Source organism: Melanostigma gelatinosum, assembly GCF_949748355.1.
Source record: "Melanostigma gelatinosum genome assembly, chromosome: 8".
Lineage (NCBI taxonomy): Eukaryota > Metazoa > Chordata > Actinopteri > Perciformes > Zoarcidae > Melanostigma > Melanostigma gelatinosum.
Window position 1 is genome coordinate 11099591 of NC_136641.1, and position 23963 is coordinate 11123553.

Here is a 23963-nt window from a genome sequence, read left to right on the forward strand (position 1 = left end):
CTTACTGGACAGTGTTTTAGAAACTCAAACTGAAGTGTTTACTGTCTCGGTCTTGGGTGTAAACTAAGTGGGCATAGTTGACAAGAGAGCAGATTTTCTAACAATGCACACGTTACTGTCTTTAACATGAAGAAGGTGGAAAGGTTGCATTCTTTAACCCGTACTAAAGCTTAAAGTATGGTCCCACCAGAGTGCTAACCATTACACCATGGCAGTGGCGGGCCGTGCATTTTAAACCTGGGCCTTCTGTGCTGTCCTACTACAGTTGAACAGCTACGGTGCATAGCCATGAATCCGTGCATGACGGGACGCTGCGTCATTAACGGACAATGCATAGTCAAATCAACGTAATTAACACAATGACAACAACAAAGTCATAAGAACCAGTCACATATATTCACATGACAACAAAGCATGACACATCAATCCAGCAACACTGCAGCGGATCCACGCATTCCACCACACAAGAGCACGAGCCATTCAAATATTATTCATGAAAACGACACGACAGACAAATGAACAGCAGTAACGTTACTGCAGATGTACAAAAACAAACGCTCCATATCTTGCAATTTGAACTCTTACTACTCCAACTAACTTCTGCCAGCTTCCTTCAATTTCACATTCGTCACACGCTGGCCCACTGACCAATCACGGCGCACGTTGATGCTGACGTACTTAGCAGGCTACCTGGGTAGCAGTGGCACGTCAAAGAATACGCCCAACATGTCAAACTAAAGATCTGATTGGCTGAAGACTATGACAATCAACAATATCGTCCCCATTTACTGGAACTGCAAAGGCTCTCTAGCGGGCATCGGGCCTCTCTTACATAGAGACATAGGGGCTGAATCTGATTGGATAAAAGCTCTCCTTAAAACAAGCTGTGCTGGAAGCAGAGCAACAGAGGAAGACAGGAGCTGTGCAATGAGAAAATAAGCTCATGGGAAAAAAAATTATAATACATGTAGTGTATTTGTGAAAAAATTGTAAATTATGAAATAGCTATAACTTTGTGATTCTGTTTAGGCCAGCAGAGAAGGCTTAGCTGGCCCTGACGGCCCACCACTGCCTCTAACCCTCAACCTCCTCTGGTAACTAAACTCAATGAGCAGCCAACCAATTAAAACAAAGTCATTGATGATGCAGGGCTCAACACTAACTTTTAAAAGTGGTTACCAGGCTGGCAACCAAGCATCAGCATTTGGTTGCCGAAACTAAAAATATGGTTTAATTAATTTAATAATTAATATGGTTTATTAGAGTAATCGAAAATATTTCCTTTTTGTTTCTCATTCAGGTTCATCTGCTTCTGTGTCAGTTGAATCAATTTGTACAAGCGTTTGTGATGTTGACGGGATTTTCAAACTTTTCATAAAAATGGAAAGTGCAATAAAAAGCATCAAAACAGCTTGTTTATCAAGGGTATGATCCCCTCGGACCCTCACTTTAAAACACGGTGAAATTGATTTCGAAATACATTGATGTATTTGTTCAATCTTCAATGTTAATTGTCTGCCTTCATATCAACTAATGCATTGATTTATGACCGTGTGCAAGGCTCTACAGGTTGTCTCTACTTCTCTTTGATGCTGGCTATAATCAGCAGGTAACTTAAAGCATCTAAGCATTTGTATTACCATGCTAGTCACGACAAAGCCAATACATCATCTGATTGTCTCTTTCAACTTATTAATGTACGCATCAATCATCTCTCCTGCTTTTACTTTGTGTTAAAGTCACAAATAAATCACAGCAAAATACAGTTCTGCCGTTGCAGACACAATTTTGATACTTCTTTAGGTATCAAACATAGAAAATTGCTGAAAGATCAGTCTGATCTCCAGAACATCTCTACTTTGTGCTCATGTTGAAAGTGTGTTGCGTGCTCTTTCAGTGCATGTTGTTGTTGTTGTTGTTTTTATGTCACAGTGATCTCCTCCAGCAGATCAGCAGGGAAGTAGCCCAGCTTGCGTCCAGTGCTGACCTTCAAGTAGCCGCCTTTCTCATCTCCTTTCTTTACAACAATCTGAAACACACCGTGATAAGTCCTTTGCAGATTGACCATGCATGAAAACAAACTTGGAAAGTTGCTCACATTAGTGCAGTTATACCTGATCTTTCTTCAGTGTGATTTGCCCCATCTCTCTGTTTCCTACAAAGGAACGTAGCACCTTGAAAACTCTTTCCGATGCACGCACTTTTATGAGGTAGTTGGTGGGGAAGTAGCCCGACTTCTCCCCCATCTTTCCCTAAAAATAGAGCGAGAACAGACTTTGAGTTCATCCGCCACAAGAAATTAGAACAAAAAGAAGCACACGACTTTAAGTGGTTGACTGCAGACAGCGGATTTAAAGGTGGAAGCTAAAATAATCAAGAGATGATGAAGTTCAACTCACCCTCCACCACTCTTCATTGGAGTCATCCAGTACTGTGATCCGATCCCCAGGACTAATACACAAACACACAATACATTTCATTAATCATTGCTTTTTTAGTCAACAAATACATTACAGTTTAAAAAAAGTGTACTGAAAATGAGGGTAGGTTTGAATAGGCCATGCTATATATACTGTTTGTAATAACTGCATGTTGGGCATTATATGTGTCTTTCAAACATACTGGAAGTCGAGGTCGTCTTTCTCTATGGCCTTGAAGCGGTAGAGAGCCAGGTAGTAGTGGGTCTGGGAGAATGTACCCTTGCTCTGTTGACAAAACAGCACTGATGCTACTGCACATGACAACAGATTTATAATGAACACATGTGCACATACAGTAATACAGCTGGTGGACCAGGGCAGTACTTTTAGTTTACTTTTAGTCAGTATTTAGAACTTTTACTTGAGTAAAAGTAGCACTGTGTTACAAGTAAAAGTTCTTTATTCAAAAAACTAGTAAAAGTACAAAAATATTAGAATCAAAATATACTTAAAATATCAAAAGCAACTCAGTTTAAAGACTAGCCCATTTCAGAATAATATATATGTTACTGGGCATTGATGTATTTGTCATTTCAATAATTATACCAACCTGATTGATAAATTAAAATAATATATTAGAACCTACAATGTTTCCCTCTGAGATGTAGTGGAGTAGAAGTTTAAAGTATCATAAAAAAGGAAATGCTCAAAATTGTAATTGTTTAGTGAACATGTTTCTCACCTTTTCATCTGCTTTGTCTCCTCCTTTCTCCTTCTTATCATCAGGTTTTCCTGTAGGAACATCGGACATCGGACATCGTCTTTTTAATGTTTTTTTTCCACATGTAGTATTTTGATTTCGATACATTTTATTTTGGATCTAGAAATATGCACAAATTCTTATTTTCATGAATGAGTCTTTTTAGCGCAGAGGAGAACATGTTACCTTCTCCTCCTTCCTCATTCTCTTTGGGCTGTTTGTTGTTCTCCTCTTCTTCTTCCTCCATCATCATCATCATCTAGAGGGAAAAAGCTGTTTATCACAACTGTACACAAATATCACATTTCATATCCATTCAAAACATTCATTTTGCTTTAATACTGTTATGTCTAGATTCCTACTTAAAGAATTTCCTCTACTGGCGTTAGGCAAACTTAATGAATGAGTGAAAGACATGTAGAAGTTTTTATCTGAGGATTTTAGGTTTTGCAGTTGGATTAACCATTTATTGCACACTCACATTTTTCTTGTCATTTTCATTCTTTTTGCGCTCCTTATTTGCCATAATGACGCCGACCCGCAGGGTGTCAAAGACGGGGTCGTTCCGGTTCGGGTTGTCTGGTTACGGACAAAGTAGTTGGCCAGATTATTAAATGAAAGTGCTGCTAACTAGATTACACACTTTCACAAATGGGCTGCACTCTTTCACAAACAAAACTGAATAGAAAGGTTAAGCAACCTAGACGCTCATGACACATATTGGTATTCGGCGGACTCACTTGGATCTGGTATGTCGCTGGTGTACAGCGGGGAGCTGTAGGCCCTTCTGAAGCCAGGTGGCTGCAGGAAACAAACATAGCATGTTGTTTCACTATTTCCAACCATTTTAGTGATGAATATCTGTCTCACCAGGGGCAAGGTCATGGGAATATGTATACGTGGCATTGCTCTTTATAGAGAGGGAATAGGACTCACAATTTTGCCGAAGCACTTCTGGAACTCGACATAGGACTGACATGAATGGTGGATGTTGGTCTTGCAGTTTCTACACCTCAGAGCAAACTTGTTGTTCACTGAAAAATAAACATTGGGACAGCAATAGCGTAAGCCAATATTAAGCATTATATGTAGAAAATAAATGACATGTATAAGACAGCATAATTTGTTGACGTTTTGTGTGTATATTTTCTTGACATAATTACCAATACATACAGACTATCATGCGAGCGCAGACGTCACAGAACTTGGGTTTTTTGCAATAGTGGTCCTTGAACTTGTGGGGTTTGTCGTTGATCCGGAGTACAGGAGGAGGAGGTTCTGGTTCCTTCTCCTCCACCTCCACCTCCTCGTCATATATAAAATAGACCTGGACACACAAAAGGTTATTTTAAAAACACCACACAAGGGCAACGTTTTGAAAGAAAAGAAAAATACCCTTCAATTGGATTTGACTGTAGCTGCAGTGAAGTATTCTAAAGATGTGCACTCACAGTCATTTACACAGTTCAGCTTCATCCTTTACTTTAAAGTGTTTTCTAACCCTATACGTCCCTCACATATCAGCCTTCGGGTGGCAAAAGACAGAACGACTTGAGTCAAGGCTCTTATTTCTCCAATTGACGCTGCACTGCGTTCCTGTCCCAGCTGGGGGCTATTTTAAACCAGCCCGGGAATGGCACTGCTAATAGTGGGGGGTTGACGTGGTCCTGTCACTCACAGTGTCTCCTTCCTCTCTCACTACGTTTTCAGGAGCTGGAGGGTTGTCATGGATATCAACAGAGTTTTTGTCATCCTCCCTGACACACACACACACACACACAAACACAAACACAAGAAACACAAAGCCATGAGTTAGATCTACATAGCATTAACATAGCATATATAGCTACATATCATTACCTTCCTGTGAAAAGTTTCCCTCTCTTTTGTTTTCAAACATGTAAAGCTTAAATAGGACATTTTAAAGTTTGGGTTCAAAATGTTTCCACAGGACAACCTCACGGAGTGACCTGATGTAACCGACATGCTTTGTGCCGATATCAAATTACCATTCCACCTCGAAATAGTTGAGTCTTGATTATTTATTCTGGGAGACTCCTATGACACATTTTTTCAAATGAACATGTCGCTGCTTCATCACTATTGTATTTTAATATACTGTAGAAAGATTACGTTGGTTCGGAAGCTTTTGTGCTTTTCACTCTTGACTGTTGTAACATTTAGCTCACGAGAATTTGAATGGAGACTTGATGGAAGGAAAAGTAGGGCAAGCATTCAATTTGTATTGTGGTAATTGAACTTATTACAGGATATATACTCACTGGTCCATGTTGTTTGGTGGATAAAGTCACTACTGCCCCACCTAGAAAGATAAATATACATATAGAGGTTGTTAGTTTTTTCTGAAGCACCTGATTGTGAGGAGTTTTGCAACAAGTCAAGCAGATCAGCGGGATAATGGATTAACCTTTATTTAATTAGATAAAACCAATTGATATAAAATCTCTTTAACAATGATGATCTGGCCAAGAAGGCGGCAAAGTTAAACGTTGAGTGCATGTTGATTTTATACATACAATAAAAACAAAACAATAAATTACAGAATGAAAACTAGTCCACACATCAACAGAAGAGGATAAACAGACACAGATACTGTATAATCGTACGATTAAAAAAAGGCATCAAGACATGACAAAATTGTTACAGACTGTTACAAGAACAGTTTGTGATTAAAACTTCTGTTGACGTTTGTTTAAAACTGGTTTGAGAGATGAGGGAAGTAGACTCCCATATTAAAGAGCTAAACTTCTTTTTCTATTAATCCTCAAATAATGTGCCCACAAGTCTGTGTTTAACTATGTCAATTGTTATATGGCATAGTTGGTAAAAAAAAAAGTAGCACGAGTCAAATGTGCATATTTCTAAGTGTTCATTGAGACGCAACAGAATGAAATAACATTGTATTTAGCGTGACACAAACAGGATGTATTCTTGTGTCTGTATTCACCAAAAAAAGTTACATCAAGCTACTGGCAGAGACACACACTGTACAAGTGCCCTTGTCCACTTTTACCCAAACTATTTTCGGGTTGTGGAATTCAATCTCATCACAGGTGCCTCTGCCAGTCAGGGAAAGAAGAGCAAAATTCTCAAAAGTATGACGGCAATAAAAATCTGTTTTTGTGAATAGGCAACAACATATGGCTGGTTATTTAACTAGTATTTCAAAGCTTTATGTTACTACCTTGCTGAAATGAAATTGATTAAACTGACTCACATGCTTTTGACATGTAAACACATTTTGTAATGGAATAACTCAAACTTCAAACTGGAACATACCTTTTGTCAAGATTCACGCAGCTCAGAGAAGAAACGACAACATCCAGTGTGGGTAAATCTCTCTGTGAACGAGTCCTTCACCTGCTGCCGATGACTGGAGCGCTCGACAACCAGTGGGTCAGAAACCAGCCGACCAATGTGCCTCCTCACTCGTGGCCCTCAGAATTATGTGTCAACTTTCACAAAGTTTATTCCCTTTATAGCTTTTTTTAGGTGATTTCCAAGGTAATTTCAGGCTCTGGTGAGACACTTATGTCTTGTTTTTGTGTACTTTTGTATGATTTTGTGCATGCTTGTATGTGTATTGGTGTGCATGCTAGGCTGAGCACTCATGAGTCAAACTGACTGTTTGCAACAGCTGGGAACCTCAGTGTGAGTGCCGATGACGAAGAGAAATCAGATACTTTTCTCTCCCTCTGTTTCCATACTGCTCACTTTCCTTATACTTTTATCGATTGGAGACCAAGAACAATGCACAAACCTGTGTGTCACCTTTTTGTTGAACTTTTTATTTGATCATTTACATCACTTTTTAAGTCCCCTGTAAGTCCCAGTGACCCTGACGATGGTCTTTAGAGGTTTTAGGGGGGTCATTGGGTCTTAAAAAATCTAAAAAACAAATGTTTATATTTGTTAGGAGCATTAAATTGTCCCACAAATGTTGTGTGTTTACAACTAATGATTCACTTGAAAGTTGAAGGTTTGTCCTGGTGGTGGTGCTAGAGGGAACATTATCAGGTCACCAAAATCAGGTCCAGATTAACCAGCCAGGTGTCTCGGGTCAAACAAGGGTCTTTCCTTAACACCCCTTTCCCCCACCTTCTGTGCAGTGTGTATGAATTAGTTTAATGACTAGAAATTACATTTTGGTGACTTAATAAGGTGCACATATATGTAGGAATTTGCACCATGTAAGATCAGTATAAACTGAATTGATACAGGCTACTTATTTACTCAGTCTTGAGGGCCCCTTCTACAAGAGTATTGATTCAGATGTCACTTGATGGCCTTTGTTATTTCAGTTTATATTGTGCTTCAATTGTAGGCCTACATAAAGCATCACCAAACACATTTGTAAATAATTTAATGACTGCAGACTAATAGCCATGTGGTGAACCTGAAGGCTCTGGGCTCCCTCACTGTTGGGGGCCAGGCAGTTGCCTGCTTTGCTAAATTGTCTATTTCAGTCTTGTCTTCAACCAAAATCATAGTATGCCCAGACACCAACAAACACACACACAAGGCAATAACTTTACTGCCTCGACAGACTTTTCTATATAAAATCAAAATGAATTTAGCCTATACATGGTGGAATTATTTGGGATAATCAGGGAATGAAGGAGCACTCTTATAAGCAGAGATGAATATGATATGCATTAACAAATAGAACACTTTAAAAACGTGGGTATATAATTGGGTATGTCGTATGACCAATTATTGTGAACAGCAGGCGCGTATCACGGGCCTGTTATTATTCTGTCCTCTATCAAGGAGCTCTGCATTGATCTGTCTGGAACACTACAAAGGTCCCGTTGCATGTTGGGTACAATACTCCCTGAGCGCTGAATGCGCATGCGCAACAGACAACTCCATTATTTTTTTTTCTCGGAATCTGTAGAAAAAAAAAACAGTGGGAAACTGTGAATTTGGGATTACATGGATCGCTAATGGTTGTCGGAATACAATTGAATGCTAGACGGTTTAGCAAAAGAGAGACCAAAACAGCGGCTGGATAAGTGTGCACCGGGAGCGGGACAGCCTTCAGTCTTGTTGGGACCCTACAGAATCAAGTAAATTCAGTCAGTTAACGTTAGCTCTGCTAGCCTAGCTGGTAGCGTTAGCCCCCAAACCCCAGGCGCAGTAAAATGAAGCGTTATTGCCCTTTGTTTTTAAATCGGACTGGCAGACGTTACATAAACGCTGAGCGCTGATTGATCGCGTTAATAGGCGGGTTGAATGATGGCGTTCTTATATTTTACGGTCATTTATTAAAGTATCGGCCGTTTTCAAAACATTCTCTGGTTAAGTTAGTCTGTTAGCTAACCAGCTAACTCTTGATTCTCCCGCGAGCCAGAAAAGCGAAGACTCCAAAACTTCGCCAACACAGAGAGGTTGACGTAGAGAAAAGGTTGATAGGTCCTGCTAACATTAACGTTAGCTAACGGCTGTCAATAAGTAAGTGCAATCTGACCAAATTCAAAGAGTTTTTTATTTACAAATCAGTATTGTGTCTCGCTCGTTTCCTGTAACCGTAGCTAACGAGCAAGAGTTTTACATCGGAGTGTTTTGTGCCCCTGACAGCTGTCACGACAACATAGTACAAAGTAGGGTAGCTTACTAGCTTAGCTGTTAGCCTAGCTGCTAGCCTGCCTTGTATCAGTCGTGTAGTTGGTGAGATGTTGCACCATGGCTGCATACTGCAGATCTGTCGACTAAGCGCAACTACGATTTACACCAAGATTGTATTTTAAGTTATTTTCATATTGCTTGCTTGTTAGCGTGTATGTTGTTTGTTGCAAGGGCAGCTGCTCATTTTGTAACGTTAGCTAAACATCTAGTAAACCACGGGCCTATCCAAACACACCCTCCCACTTCAAAGTAGCCGCAGCTTGCTGTGAAGTTGTATTCCTTTTGAGAGAGCAATGCATCAGATGTGATCCTTTTCTTTTAAAAATACGCTTTGATCTCATCACTTGCAGGGAATAGTTTATCACCTTGGTCGCCCCTGTCACATTACGTAATACACCTCCACCTTTCTTTACAGGCTCTTTATCTTCATCCTAGACCCTACTCTGATGTGAACTGAAGCGTTTCATCTCCAAGAATCATCCTCTAAATTCAGGATCTGCCCATCCAGGTGTTCTGGGCATCAAGTCAGGTTTTACTGGCAGTCTGTGTGCTTCTAACCCACCAGTATGTACATTGGACAGTGGATACCCTAGCCAAAACGGATCCTGGCTTCTCAAAGATGACAAGGTATGCTTAATGTGCTTCAGTTGTTCTATTCTTGGTTACTTTACCCTGACATCAAATCTGTTTTTCGTTTGCTGTGGCCTCACCCTGTGGTGATGTGTTTATACCATATTTTGGGTTAAAAATGTTCGAGACCACACTCGCTTGAATTGTCAGGAGCACACAAAATAAAGAAGTACGTGTTAGCCACTTTGCCAGACCTCTTTGAGGACAGATGGAAAGTAGAGTCTCAGTAACTTACATTGACTGGCATAGTGCAATACATTTAATTAGCAGCCCTTATTGTACAGCATCCTTCAATATTCTGGTAAACCTAGGCTGACGTCATCATGGTCACACTCTGTATTATTTGATGTTTTATGCTGACGTGTACCAGTCAGTTGAACGTGGCCCACACATTTAGCATGCAGGTTATAACACTGATATCCTGAAGACTTCCCAGCAAAGACATTTGTTCATCCATTTTATGCATGCATCCATGTGTTAACTTATTTAGAGACTCGCAGTGAGGTGCGACAAAAGACACTGATACATTTTTCAAAGTATTAATATGAACTAGTATTATTATTAGTATTCTTGTGATCCTTTAGGCCATACAGATACATTTGCCTTGACTATTTTAAAGCTCTGGTAAAGTGTCATTACAAAATTATTATTGAAATGTGATACCGACTATACATTTTGTTTTTGAATACTCCTGACACTGTAAGATGTCTTAGTACGTAACTTTAAAAATGAAGATATCGACATTGAAGAAAATTACTTTTCAAATAGAACAGAACAATAAATTACAAAATGTATATGTAATGATTTAAAGCAAACCCCTGGGGTCTTTAAACAAATTCCACTTGCATGTAAAGAAAAGATGTATCAACACTTTTGCTGCTTTTCCCAAGGTGCTGGCAGGCCACAGCTACAAAATGATGGGAGGCAGTGAGACTGTCAGCGGGGACAAGGACGGGGTCAGCGGGGACAAGGACGGGGTCCACACCACTGCAATACACGTCCCCATCGGCTGGCAGAGGAGAGTGGAGGGCGGGCAGGTGATCTATGTCAGGTAGGTTGGTCCAGTTGAACAGAAAGCACATGCAGACTTATTGCTGCTGATTATTCATATTTGAAGACATTGATTCAATGTGACTGCTTATTAATGTATACATGCATGGATGAATGTTAATGTATGTGTATCATTTAATCTGGAGAAACGGGAATGCTGGTTTTGCACCACATTTTGTTTTGAACAGTGGCTTGGATCTTTTTAAGTGTCGAAAATATGAAATTGTTTAGGACCCGTGGTTCTCTGAAGACAGTTCTTTCTACTATTCAAGCCAGTCAAATGGAGAAAAGCTTGATAAATTTACTATCCTGTTCTACACATGACATCATTGCACGTCTGTCCATCCTGGGAGAGGGATCCCTCCTCTATTGCTCTCCCACAGGTTTCTTCCTCTTTCCTCCCCGTTAAAGGGGTTTTTGGGGAGTTTTTCCTGTTCCGATGTGAGGGTCCCGGGACAAGAAGATGTCAAACGTGTACATATTGTAAAGCCCTCTGAGGCAAATTTGTAATTTGTGATTTTGGGCTATACAAAAATGAATTGAATTGAATTGAATTGATAATATAATGTATAAACAGCTTAAGTCCAACTAGATGACTTGGCGACAGGAAACTGTGATCACATTCAAATAAACTCCTACGGTGTATAATACAGGTTTATGTTTTCACCGCTGCAGAATCTGGTCATTTTACTAAACTTTGTTCAATTTTAAAGATTTGTCTTCTCTTGTAATACTTGATGTATGCTGAACGTTTTGGGGTGGCGTCACATAATCTGTGTTAATTAAGATTTCCCAAATCTAAGAGGATTTTATTTACATTTCTAAATTCTAAATTGTTACCTGGGCTAAAATGGGTGTGCTGAGCTTAAAACGTAGTTTTTCTTTGAACATATCTTTGTTCGTATCTATTTAGAGTTTGCTTTGAGTTTTCTCTTACAGTTGGTCCCCGTCTTCTGTTTATAGTCCCAGTGGCATTGCTCTATGCTCTCTGGACGAGGTGAAGACCTATCTGTTGACTGATGGCACCTGCAAATGTGGTCTTGAGTGTCCGCTCATCGTCAATAAGGTAAAGCCAGTTTGTGTGTGGTCAGGGTGGACACAGACAAAATACATTCAGTGTACAGTGTATCCAGATATTATCGTGACTTTTGAGTTTTTCGATGTAGTAAAGTCTGTGACACTTGAATGTGAACTTGTATTTATAAAAGCATGGTGATGACTTCTGAGCCTCTTCATACTCACTTGACCACTGTGGTGGGTTAGCGTCGTTTGTTCGGACACGCAGGATGTCAATACACGCTGCTTTGTTTATCGCGATGTGTTTTGATATTGCGGTAGAAAGCGTCTCTTAAACAAGCTTCAAATATCAGGCATTGTGTTTGCATAAATATTCAAAGAGTCTGTACTCATTGGCAGCACTGGAAGATGCAGGCATGTGACATCCCCACACGTGTTGGATTAAATATCTATGACTAACTTTTTGAGTTAAGTTTGTCCAACTGTGTAGAATCATGGCTGACCTTTTCTTCATAAAACATGTGAGTGCACTTTGTCTGCAATAAGCAACAATCCTTGTGTGCATATTATAAGTGTAAAATACCCTCACTGGTGCCCTTAACGGTCATACGTTTGGTGAAATGTTTCGCAAAGATCTTGCTCAGATTTCTCTCATTATGCAAAGAGTTCTCTCCAATCCTCTTTTGTCTGGTGTCCTGCAGGTTTTCAGCTTCACTGTGGGAGTGAAGGTGGAGCAGCACAGCCAGCCATTAGGCAAAGCAGAGCAGGACATGACCAAACTGTGTAACCACCGCAGGAAAGTGGTAGCAATGGCTGCTCTGTGTCGGAGTATGCAGGCCTCACAGCTGCCCTTCGCCAACCTTCATCATCCAGGTAAAGTTTGACTCCTGTGCCTGTGTACTATTCAAACACAAACTAATCTATTATTATATAATAGCCTTTCTATACAAATTTCTGATTTCCTAAACGGATACTAATCAGCATCATCATTATTGTTCAGGTTTCTCTAGTTCAGGTGTGTTGGATTGATTTACATAGTTTTGATATTGGGTTGAGTGTGCTGTGTGTGTAGTACTCGCCTCATGGAGAGGGCTCTTATGGGACTATGAGCTCACAAGTCCCGCAGGACCCAACACAAATTCACTCTGTGTGGGAGCGCTTAATCAGTAACAACATTGTAATGGGGATGAATTTGAGATAATATATAATTGATGAGAGGCTGTTATTATGGGGCTTAACCATGCATGTACATTAGTGGATCATAAAACTCACGGTTTGGATCGCGTCATGGATCGGATCAGCACAAAAGAGAAAAAAGGGAGAAAATCTAACTTTTAGAGATCCCTGATGGCGTTTTTTTGCCGATCATTGTTCATCATACGTTATAATTTACTTTCGCACAGTACTCGTTTTCACTGAACAGAGCCTGAACGCATCATAATGTAACTGAACGTAACTTTCGCTCTTCTCCTGTCAATTTAAACACGGATTGGTTGTTTACAATGTAACATTATCAGAGATAGGCATAAAGCATAAATGCCGATGTCCTGATCGCATATTTTACTGCATGTCGGCGGATAATGATCGCCAGGAAAACATTATTTCACACTGTGATGGTTAACGTTAAACTGTGTTATTCATCTGCGGTTCACATGCGTGCCAAACCGTGAGGGGGGGTAGCCGTACGGATCAACAGTGGTCCGTTACACCACTAATGAAAATTCATTGTCCTTCAGTAAACCACATGCCTTCAGAGGACAGATTCAGATGTTTCCGTTTAGTTTCTCCCTCGCTGTCTTGTCTCCCATTTCCTTTCTCTCTCTCTCTCTCTCTCTCTCCTTGGAAGTTGTACACTTTAACCATCTGGGTTGTGTCTCTGATATGGTAATCAACATTAGTTATCTGAAAAATGGTGACATGCTCCATATCCATTTTTTGAATACACTTTTATGGATTTAGCTTGAAGCAATAGGAACTGAAAGAGCTAAATGTGTCTTATTTCCCTGTAAAAAGGGCCAGAAACATTTTGGATGTTGTGTGTGTGATCCGAATCCCTACAGGAGTAGGCGGGAGTGGGATGGGGTATCTTGTCAGAGCAGTCAGTGATGGTTGGAAATCCTGCGGGAGCAGGTGTGTGTGGGATTAAAACGACGAGTGCTGGTCAGGGCAGCAGCTGTCAGCCACGCGGAATTAAAAGAAGACAGAAGATATTCAGCAAAAAGGATTAGGGGGCGTTTCGTGGACACTTTGTTTGCTCAGATTTGTTGTCTTGCTGCAGTTTATACCGAACAGTGTATTTGAACAGGTCCATAGTTTTACGGTGCTCAGCAGAATAGTACTGTCTTTGTGGTCCTGTCAATCCGTCGTCATCTGTATTTATATTTTGACACATTATGCATGTCAACTGCCTTTTAATTATTTGGTTGTTTTTTTCCATCATGTGCTTTCAGAGAACACACATCCACCATAGTGCACAGAAGTGTTAAAATATCAAAGTATCGTTACTGAATATGTTAAACGGTTTCAATCAGAATTTAAATTCTCAGTATTTAGTTTGTAGACTTTACGCAAGATCTGCTTTGAAAGCAGGGAAAGCGACTTCACCATAACCCATATGCGTCTGTGTGTCCACTTTCAGAGATGAGCAGCGGAGTGGACAGCCGTAATCCAAAGCGAATACTTGTGGATCGGGAAGAAGAGGACCGTAGCGTTTACCATCCCAAACTCCATCCGGTCCCAGCTCGACCCCACAGCAACCTCCATATCAACCCCTCTGCCAGCCCCAAATCCTCCCACCACTTTATTTACCCGTACAATGGTTCCTCCCTTGTCCTTCACACAGGCACAAACTCTCACCAACCCCTAGATGCTTTTAGACGGCTTCAAAATCCTCCTCCTATTCCTGCCTCCTCCAGCTCCTCCTCCACCTCCTCATTCCCAGCGTACTGCCCTGCCCAGAGATCACCTCGCACCCCCACATCTCAAGGTCAAAGAACTCCCAAAACCCCAGAGACTCCGGGTTCTCCTCGGCTAGGGCCCCTCTCTACGCCTCCCCCCTCTTCCCCTATGAGCATGGGCGGAGGAGGAAGAGGAGCACAGATTCACGCTCATCACCCTCATGGTGTCATTGTGGGAGGCTCCCCCCTCTCTCCGGCTCCCTCCCTCTCTCCCTCTGTTCATAACATGAACTGTGTGTCTCCTCACCAGCGGTCCCGCAACCCTTCAGCCTCTCCTTCCCCTCTCTCTGATCAGGGAGGAGGCTCAACCGCGGCGGGAGGAGGACTGATGGGAAGTAACTTGCCTCAGAGGAGGAAATCCACCTCTTCCTCTCCACACTCCCCTCTCCCCGGTGGCTCCTCAAACCCCAGCCCCCACTTCCCTAAGTACAAGCTGGAAGACATCTTGGAGCAGTTTAAGAACTCAGGCAACAGCAGCACTAATAACCACCACCTCCTACTCCCTACTAACCTTTCCTTACTGACCAACCAAAGCAGTAGCAACCCTAATGCTCCCTCCTCAAAGCCCTCAAAGAGTACCATGAGTCCGATTCCACCAGGGTTTGGGTTGAACTCCGCAGGGACTTCTAGTTTACCTCTGGGGCCGTTTCTGAACCAACATCACAGCCATCAGGGAAAGCTGTCGAACCCAACTTCTTTCCCTGCGAGTAGCCTGCTCTCTGCGGCTGCCAAGGCTCAGCTGGCCAACCAGATAACCCAAGGCCAGGGCTCAAAGGTGGCCAGCAACCTGGTGAGCTTGCCCGCTTCTCTGGAGGTTCTGAAAGACGGACAGCAGCAACAGTCATCCAAGGTAACAAACAGCACTTTACATAGTAGCCACCCTCCCTCCTCCAAAGCTTCTACTAGGCCTCCCCATCCCTCCGTCCTTTTCCCCCCATCCCACTCTCTGGCCCAGTCCCTGGCTGCCTCCTTGCCCCACCTACCTCCCACAATAGAGCGCAATGCGTCGCACAGGAAGAGGCAACGACGATCTCCCACAGTGCTCAGCATTCTAAGAGACACCCAGCAGCTGGCTAATGGGCCGCAGAAGACCCCACCAGGAGACACAGTTATCAACCTGTCCTCCTCTTCCTCTTCCTTCCCCACCTCCTCGCACTCCTCCTCTACCTCAGCTGTGCAGAACCAGAATGCTGTCATGTTAGAAAACCATCATCATCATCTTCTTCTCCCCGGGCAGACGCCAAGGCTCCCTGTTTCTCGACAGATGGCACACCTTTCCAGGCCTCCTAGACAAACTGAGGCTCTGGATTTCACTACAGGCCAGACACATGCACCTCTTGGCTTGGATCCTCCTACTCAGCCTCTGTCTGCTCTGTTGCGCCTGCTCAGTGTGCAGAACGCGCAGGCCTCAGCATCCAGCTCTGCTTCAGCTCAGCCAGGATCTGTTTCTCACGAAGGAGGTGGACACACTAATAAGCAGAGCCCCAGACAGTCGCCCTCTTCTCCCGCCTCTCATTCTAACGTCAGGCACTCACAGACTCGGTCGCCGTGCCGAACCAGTAACACTAATCCTCTACCGTCTGCGCTTCAGCCGCTTTCTCCTCCCCCGACTTCCTCCCAGTTCAGGTCGGTGCCGTCTCCAACGCGTCCTCAGTCTACTAAATCAAGTCCTCTACTGAGACATTCAACACTGCCCAACTCCAATTTAGCTTTACACAACAGCTGCAGCCCATCTCGGCATACGTTCCAGACTCCAGACAAGCATCAAGCAACTGAGAATCACATTTTCACAGTTGACTCTGTTTCGCAGGAAAGGTCACCACAGAGCACAGAGATTGGTAGTAACAGCATCAATTCATCAGTGGACCTGAGTCATTCTCAAGGCTGTGTTTCTATATCCAGCTCCCCGAAGCCTCTCGATCTTAGCAACCATGTCCTGGCCCTTCTCGCAGCATCTTCCACCGTACCCCAGGGGGAGGGCAGCCCCTCTGACCATACCACTGATGTTGTGATGTCGTCTCAAGGAAATCCCGCTGCAGGTGAAGATATTTAAAGTCTGAAGTGTGCTTTTTTTTTTGTCTTGAACATACAACCATAATATTCTAATACATAGTGATGTAACATGGCTTGTAGAGCTTTGCAATATGCTGAAAATGCACCCACATAGACATCAAGATACTCTCAACTTCAGCTCATTCAAGTCTGTTTGATATGAACTGTGTCAAGTTTTTTAAATCAGGCTTTATGGTTGATCGTAGCTCTTAGGATGGTTGAGGGCAAGGGATACACATCTGTACTCGTGGTTCACCCTCTTTGGGTGTTGACGTGTGTGCATGTGTTTATTGGTGTGCGTTTGCTATCTTGTAAATGTAAAGCTAAGTATTACGTACCCGAGTCAACCACCAGATAAAACACAGCAAACTGCCCAGCTCAGGCCCCTTGTGTATAATGTGTTTACTGATTGATAAGTCAGCCTGAACAGATGTAAATGATTCATGTCTCTCCCACAGGGCCAGATGAGTCTAGATGTGTGTACCCGAAGGGCTCCATAGCGACCAAACCTCCAGTAGCCACGAGCCCCAGGCCAGCTATCTCCTCTCGTCTCGGGGATAATCACAGTCCTCATACACCTTCAGCTGTGGGTGACTCAACCTCTCCCTTACCTCTGGCAGAGGCCTTCCCCTTCATGAACCAAGAGCAGCTGCTTCAGTTGCTGTCATCCACAGGAGGTCTACCGTCCCTCCTGGACCCAGCAGTCCTGGCTTCGTTGCCCCTAGGGGGGCTGTGGTTGGGAGGGCTACATGCACAGATACATCCTGCCACTGCACCACAACAGACTCTTGCAGAGCAGCAGCAATCGGAGCAGCAGCAGCAGTTACTGATACACCAACAAGAGACACAGCAGCAGAACCAGGATCAACAACAGAAGCAGTTAAACAACAGTCCTCTGTTTCCCTTGTTGCCTTTGTTGAGCGGTGCACAAGGGGAGCTGCCGCTGAACCTTTTGGGCCTGCTGAATCCACTCCCACCTTCAGCCTCAACCCCTACCCCAGGACAGGAGGCTGATTTAGGGCTCACAGAAAAAGCTAGCCTTCAGGCTCTGATCATGGCCTCCTTGTTACTCGGTCAACATCAGGCGCCTTTGTTACCTCTGTCTGGGCTGGGTCAGTTGAGCCAGGTGAGCTTGGACGTTCCTCTCCAGCAGCCACAACACATCACCACCACATTGGAAGGCCTCACCCTGGATAAGACCTCTGGTCTCCTGGATCCTTCAGCCCTATCGGGCGCAGGGCTCTTGGAGGTCGCCCAAGGCCTTCTCTCTCTTCCCCCAGGAGCTGAGGGCACCATCCAGGCCCTACAGTCTCTGCTCCTGTCTGCCTCTCTTCCTCATCCCCACACAGCCTTCCTGCCCCTCAGCCCTGCCTTGCTCTCTGCTGCCCTGAGTTCTGCCGAGCTCCACCAGTCTCCCCACACCCAATTAGCTTCTGCACAGCAAACCCAACATACCCAACCTCAGGTAGGCTCCCCTACCTCTTATAGTTATTTCCTCTGAGCTCGCCGTAGTTTCCCGAGAAAAACCTATGAGCTCATTTCCTTGACTGCTCCATTGTTTCTCCCCGCGTTAGTTTAACTTATTTTCCTCACAAACCCATCAACCGTTTTCCTTTACAGCTAAAATATGGTTTTCCCTAAATTATCTTCCTGTTTTGGGTTGGTTACAGCCCGTCCATCGTAATGTACTGCAGGTGTGAATGCACATGTTTTTGCAAACATTTTTTACATTTGCATTTATACAAATGTAAAGAATTTGTCTGCGTCTTGCCAGTCTGCATTTCTCTGACCCCCATCTCTACCTTTTTTTATTTTTGTCTTTGTTTAGCTCTTTTGTAATTTGTTTTCCTGAAACTAAACTCCTCTTCGGTCCTCTACTGCACTCTCTTCTCAAAGGTACCGACTGACGCTGGTCTTGACACCCTCATCCCCCTCTGTCTGCAAGGCAAAGACAACCCCATCCTCCAACAGTTACTGCCCACTCTGCTTCACTCTGCTGTATTAGGTGAGTTGGTGTAACACTTCTTTCTAAAGAATTACACTCCGTATGTTTGGAATAAATTCAATTATACCAGCAAAAACTACCGACAGTTGTGAGTATTAATGCTTGAAACATTGCAGATAGTCTGTATCAGTAAGCCATTAAATCAGTGCAACTATGACACATCTTTGTAGGAGATCTTTCTGGCATCACAGGACTCCACAACTTGTTGGGGATTGGAGCAGGTTCCATCCTCCTCCCTTCAGTCCAGACCTCTGCTTTGGGCATGCCTCTGCTGCACGGTCCTGATGGAGCTATCAACTTGCTTAACAACCTACAGGTATGTACCTGGCCTGTAGCTCAGTGGATAAACCATTCAGGAGACAGCTTCTCATCTTTAGCCGGCGCTGACTGTTGCTATTGCCGGTTAAAATAACGAACATCACCAGTGGCAGGCTTTACAGCTGTTGCTACCTCAATTGTATTCTGTGAGTAACTAGATGATGGACATATATCATACTTGGCTTTTGACGGGTTAAAGTGCTCGCTCAGCTGGTCTGTGCACTCCTCCGCTCTGTAACACCACTTTACAACCGCGAGTGGACTGAGAGTCCAACAGAGTGAGACGTCTTCTCTTTATCGGATTGCGTCACAGCCGTTTTAGGAGTCCCATTCTCCTAGTTAACTTGTATTTAATTTGTATTTATACGCCATAAACGAAATAGTTTTGAACTCTGACTTTTAAGTATTTGGATCAAGTAGCTAATGAAAAAAACCACCGCCTACAGCTGTGATTTCAATGATTGCCTGAACCTTTTTCATTTATTTTTCCTCCAGCTAAACCTTGCACCACCCTCAGAAGGAGACAAGCCAATGTCATTGCAGGAAACACAAAGTCCTGCCCGACAGGAAGACATTCCAGCCAGTCAGATGGCTCCCGAAGTAGTACCCAGTCCTCTTCCAGCTCCAGTTTCAGCCCCGGCCCGAGAACACAGCCCACCCCCACATCGGGTATCTGAGGGCAGGTCTGTTATCGATCCTTACACCTCTTTCATGGACACCATTTATACCTCCTTCCTTCAAGTCAGTGCTAAAGAGCAGGAAGGCAGGGCCCACATGGGGCCGTCTGACCCCACATCACCCTTCTGTGCCTTACCACCGGTTTCTTTCCCCGTGGAACACCATACCCCGTCCACCCCTATTCAAACTCTGCCCCAGGCAAGTGCCCCAATCTCCCTCAGCCCACGTCGGGCCTGTTCCCTCCGCAACCCAGACTTATCCCGACTCAGCTTGGAAGCAGCAGCCCATTCCCCAGCCCAAGGGACGCCCAAACCCACTGACGACGGGCCTACGTCACCTTTACAAAGGAAACCGGTGATGGTAGAGGGACACACCCACCCAGAGCCTCCTCTGCCATCCATGTACTTTGAGGAGGCTAAGACGGACTGCACAGGGCCTGCTGCGGCTGTGTGCCCCTATGTGGAGGCGGGGGTAGACAGGCAGGGGCATCTTACCCATGCGGGGTACCTCAGTCCCAGGGATGGATGCAGTGGGAGGCCCAATGAGGAGACCGCTGGGACGCTGCTGCGCACCGAACAGGGAAGGGTGAGTGCCTGGGTCTCCATGATTCCTTTACACTTAAGAAAACAAGATTTTATATCACAAAGTGGGACTGCATAACTATCCTGCTGAGACACCAGAATGTAGCACGGTATGGGCCAAAGACTGTCTAAAAGAGGAATGTGGCGTTGTGATTAACTCCAATGACTGCATTTTTACTATGGTTTTTACCTCTCAGGATCAAGCGGGAGCAGTGGGTGGAGCCAGAAGAGGAAGGAAAAGGAAACAAACGTAAGTGTTCTTGTTTTCCAGTGACCTTCCTAGTGGCGTCGGTCTTGAGACCGTGCACTGTGATGAATCAAAGATGTTGCATAACGACTGTATCAGGTATATTTGGGTGTATTGTGTGTTAATGTGTTTCTTACTTTGCCGATCAGGCTACAGAATGTGTTGGAAGACTTCAGAGACATGGATGTTACAGCACTAGAGGAAACCAAGGCCACGGTAAGACTCTGATGTATTGGTTTAATTATCAGAAGCACTAGTTCTCTATTACCTCACACTTTTTATTACCTTAAAGTACGTTCTGTTTCTTCTCCAGTTGTTGTTCACTGCAATGTTACTGGTACTTTCCAACAGTCTGGATTCTTTTATCCACGTTATCGCCTGACTCAATGACTTTTCCTCCAGCATGACCATGAGGTTCACATTTGTGGTTTTGAATGAAATGTCTTCTCAACCGTTGAATGGATTATCATGGAATTTGGTCCAGACATTCATGTTCCCCTTCAGGAGGAATTGCTATAATGTTGGGTATCCCTTATTTTTTCATTTAGCGCCATCATCAGGACAACATTTTTTTTAAATCTGTTCCATACTTTGGTATTTGACCAAATGCCTGCAGAACGTTTGATCAGCCAAGAGGTGATGAACATGGTAAACATACCTGCTAAGCGTTAGCATAGTTATTGTGAGCATGCTGCCGTTAGCATTTAGAGTACCAAGAGTATTTAACGCATCATCAAATAGCTGCTTTAACTCCCTTTGTATGATTCAAATACACAAGTAACAGAGAAAGAGTTTTCATTTGCGTGCTTTACTTGCACCACAGCAATTACAGCGCAGCACAAACAAATGTCATTAAAAAAAAGAGTCATAGAAAATCTTTTCGAGATAAAAAAACGAAATGACATTCAAGCAAAAAACAGCATTTGAGAAAACAAGCCTTTTTTAGGTGAGCTTTTAATAATACCACATTCTCTTCGTCAGCAGATTGAGCTGCCGGGTTGTCATACCATTGTATGTACATTTTTTTTTCGGACTTCTTGTCCATGTTGACTCAGACGTTAGAGGGTTAGTATTGTGTCTCATACACCGTACTCTTACAACCCTGTGAAGGAAACAAAATGCTAGATGTGAAGAGGAATCATTTTGTTCCGTACTGGGAATGATGGTGCAGTTCTGACTGCGGTGGCGAAGTCATTCCATCACACAGAGGGAAGCAGATAATGCTGATGTGACTGTAATTTCTGTCTCTGTCCCGCTCCAGACAGCACTGCTGAAGCCCGAGAGGTCGGTCCGCGGCAGGAGGCGACGAGGCGCCAGGTCTCAGAGGCAGTGATCGGTGGAGGGAGCTGGAAGTCACAGCTGTTCACCAATGGAAGGCGGCCAGGCGTCTCACCTTTCCCTCCATCTCTCCACCAATGTTTAGACCCGTCGTTTATTTTTATTTTTTTAGTTCAACTGCACTAATATTATGCCGTTATCATGTCAACCATTGTTATGGCAACCGCTATGAAAAACACATAGGAGAGAGATCTAGTCTGAAACGTTAATTTATGAAAATGTGTAAAAGAAAAAAAAAATATTGAAGAGAAATTGTGTGGATACTCTTTCACTTAGTTCTTCTCTTAGGGTCTAGTTCACGACATAATGGTTGCTTGACATTATGATCAGAGATCTGTTAAATATGGTTGTTGTTAGAATTATATCAATGAGAAAACACAAGAAACAAGAGTCGTGTTTTCTTCTCATCAGTGTACAACTGAGTCAGGATGAAGCCCAACTACTTGAACGATGCTCTCTGTTGAAAGTGTGTCTGTACGTGTGTGGATGTGTGTGTGTGTGTCTTTTTATGCGTCCGAGTGTGTGTCGGACCACGGTGCTACAGCTGAGCCCCTCACTGTCCGACCGTTAGTGGAAGTCGTTCTCATTGAACGGGACCCTCAAAGGGTTCTCCGCAGAGACACACGGTGGTTGTATTTCAAGGAAATGTTTTGAAGGGTTTTCAGAAGGTGCCGCAAGAGAATATAAGAAGGAACAGACTTGAGTTTTCTTTTCTGTCAAAGTATAGAATATCTTTTATATGGGACAAGCCAAGGAAATAATGTTCACCGTATCAGGTTTCATGAGTCCGTTTACATCAGCCACACAGAAAGTACCGCTTTAACGTAATTCCACGTGTCCCGTGAGACGCTCCCTCGTGGTCACCAATGATGTTCTTAACTGAGAAAACATTATTTTAAAGTTTCTTTTGTAGAACTTTTGACTCGTGTCATGAAATGCGTCCGGATACCCCGACATGTTCACAGAGTGAATCTGAAAACAACCGGTTTTTTAACGTTTGCAAGGTCCACAATAAATGTGGAACAACTCAGAAAAACTTTGAGCATCATGTGCCGCATTTCGGCAAACCCACTTGCACTTCACATGCTGTCATTTGTCACGGTGAAGAGTTACACAAAGCTGTGGTGTGATGGAGAACATTTAGTATCCATCGATCTCACACCTCACCCAAACGTCCACTCCTCAGCGGGGAGATAAATGTCTGGAAAAGATATTGAATATTATGCAGGAATCCCGAGGTCATACAAATTACAGAACAGTATGTCATTTGATTGGTTGAACGAACGGCTGGATAAGTGAAACACAGTGAACGGTGACGTCTTACGTAGATCTTTGGAGTCTGTGTATTACTGTGGATTTGGAGTCATTTCTTCCCTCTGCCTCCTCGTGTCACTCTTTGAGCTCTCCTCCACACACTGCCCTGCCCCAAGAGTACTGGCGTCTCTTGCTGTATTTAAAAAATAAATAAATAAAGAAAGTGAAAAAGAAAGCAGATTATGCAATTTCTACACTTGGAGATTTGTACATATGTACAGTTAATGTGTTTTATTTTGATTTTATATTGTTGGAGAAAGAGACGAGCGAAAACAATGAATTGTGAATTTGTCTGGGAATTGTAATTAAGTATTTTTCTCATTCTACCCCTTGCTTTCAATACTTATGTTTAAAAAGACGATTAAATTGTGGACTGTAGCTTTCTTTTTTTATATTGGAGTCTTTTTTTATTTAATATTAAACTATTTACAGAAAATGTACCTTGTGTTGATTTCTCTTCAGTGAAAACACGTTTATAGGTATCCGGATTAGCCTCACACGTTGTGAAGGATTATAATGAACATGCGTGAAACATCGTAGGCTGTTAATACAAAAAAATGTTAGTTTGATAGCTTCAAATGGAAGTCTCATACCTGCTAAATTACTGTCAATGTACATATTTCAAAACGTACTCCAAAGAAGTCCCATTGAGAGGGTTTATGTGTCCCAGTCAAGTGTCAACTCCACAATATTCTTATAAAGACGGGGTTAAAGTTACAGATTATTTGTGCATTGTTGTTGACCTTCAGTAAATCAGCAAATCCAAGTGTATTACCTCCAGTGAAGGAAGATGTTTATTTGTCGTTAATCAAAATATCTTAAAAATACTTTTAAGAAAAATGTATTAATTAAAAGTGTCCTTAAATTAATTAATCTGGCACAATACCCCACAATTGTCTACATGTTGGTGCAGATAAATATCCAGAATTATTTAATATGAGTTTACA

General features: G+C 43.0%; 2 protein-coding genes across 3 annotated transcripts; one reads left to right on the top strand and one right to left on the bottom strand.

Moving 5' to 3' along the window:
• Nucleotides 1-374: 374 nt before the first annotated feature.
• On the bottom strand, nucleotides 375-6792 carry stac3 (SH3 and cysteine rich domain 3). 2 transcript variants are annotated; one of them, XM_079274221.1, is made up of 13 exons: nucleotides 6481-6792; nucleotides 5463-5503; nucleotides 4859-4937; nucleotides 4354-4507; nucleotides 4117-4214; nucleotides 3921-3981; nucleotides 3662-3759; nucleotides 3367-3439; nucleotides 3163-3212; nucleotides 2623-2705; nucleotides 2400-2451; nucleotides 2115-2252; nucleotides 375-2029 (listed from the first exon to the last, which is right to left on the bottom strand). In XM_079274221.1, the coding sequence occupies exons 2-13, from the start codon at nucleotides 5468-5470 to the stop codon at nucleotides 1922-1924; spliced, it is 1002 nt and encodes a 333-aa protein (XP_079130347.1). In that variant the 5' UTR covers nucleotides 5471-5503; nucleotides 6481-6792; the 3' UTR covers nucleotides 375-1921. The 2 variants fall into 2 exon arrangements, with proteins under 2 accessions (XP_079130347.1, XP_079130348.1); XM_079274222.1 differs by lacking the exons at nucleotides 4859-4937; nucleotides 5463-5503; nucleotides 6481-6792 and adding an exon at nucleotides 4632-4758.
• A 2550-nt stretch (nucleotides 6793-9342) lies between these two features.
• On the top strand, nucleotides 9343-23456 carry mbd6 (methyl-CpG binding domain protein 6). The gene is made up of 12 exons (XM_079273449.1): nucleotides 9343-9456; nucleotides 10350-10510; nucleotides 11473-11575; nucleotides 12228-12399; nucleotides 14165-16522; nucleotides 16994-18000; nucleotides 18432-18540; nucleotides 18711-18856; nucleotides 19354-20121; nucleotides 20315-20367; nucleotides 20514-20580; nucleotides 21626-23456. Exons 2-12 carry the CDS (start codon nucleotides 10374-10376, stop codon nucleotides 21695-21697), a joined length of 4992 nt encoding a protein of 1663 aa, XP_079129575.1. The 5' UTR covers nucleotides 9343-9456; nucleotides 10350-10373; the 3' UTR covers nucleotides 21698-23456.
• The last annotated feature ends 507 nt before the right edge of the window (nucleotides 23457-23963 follow it).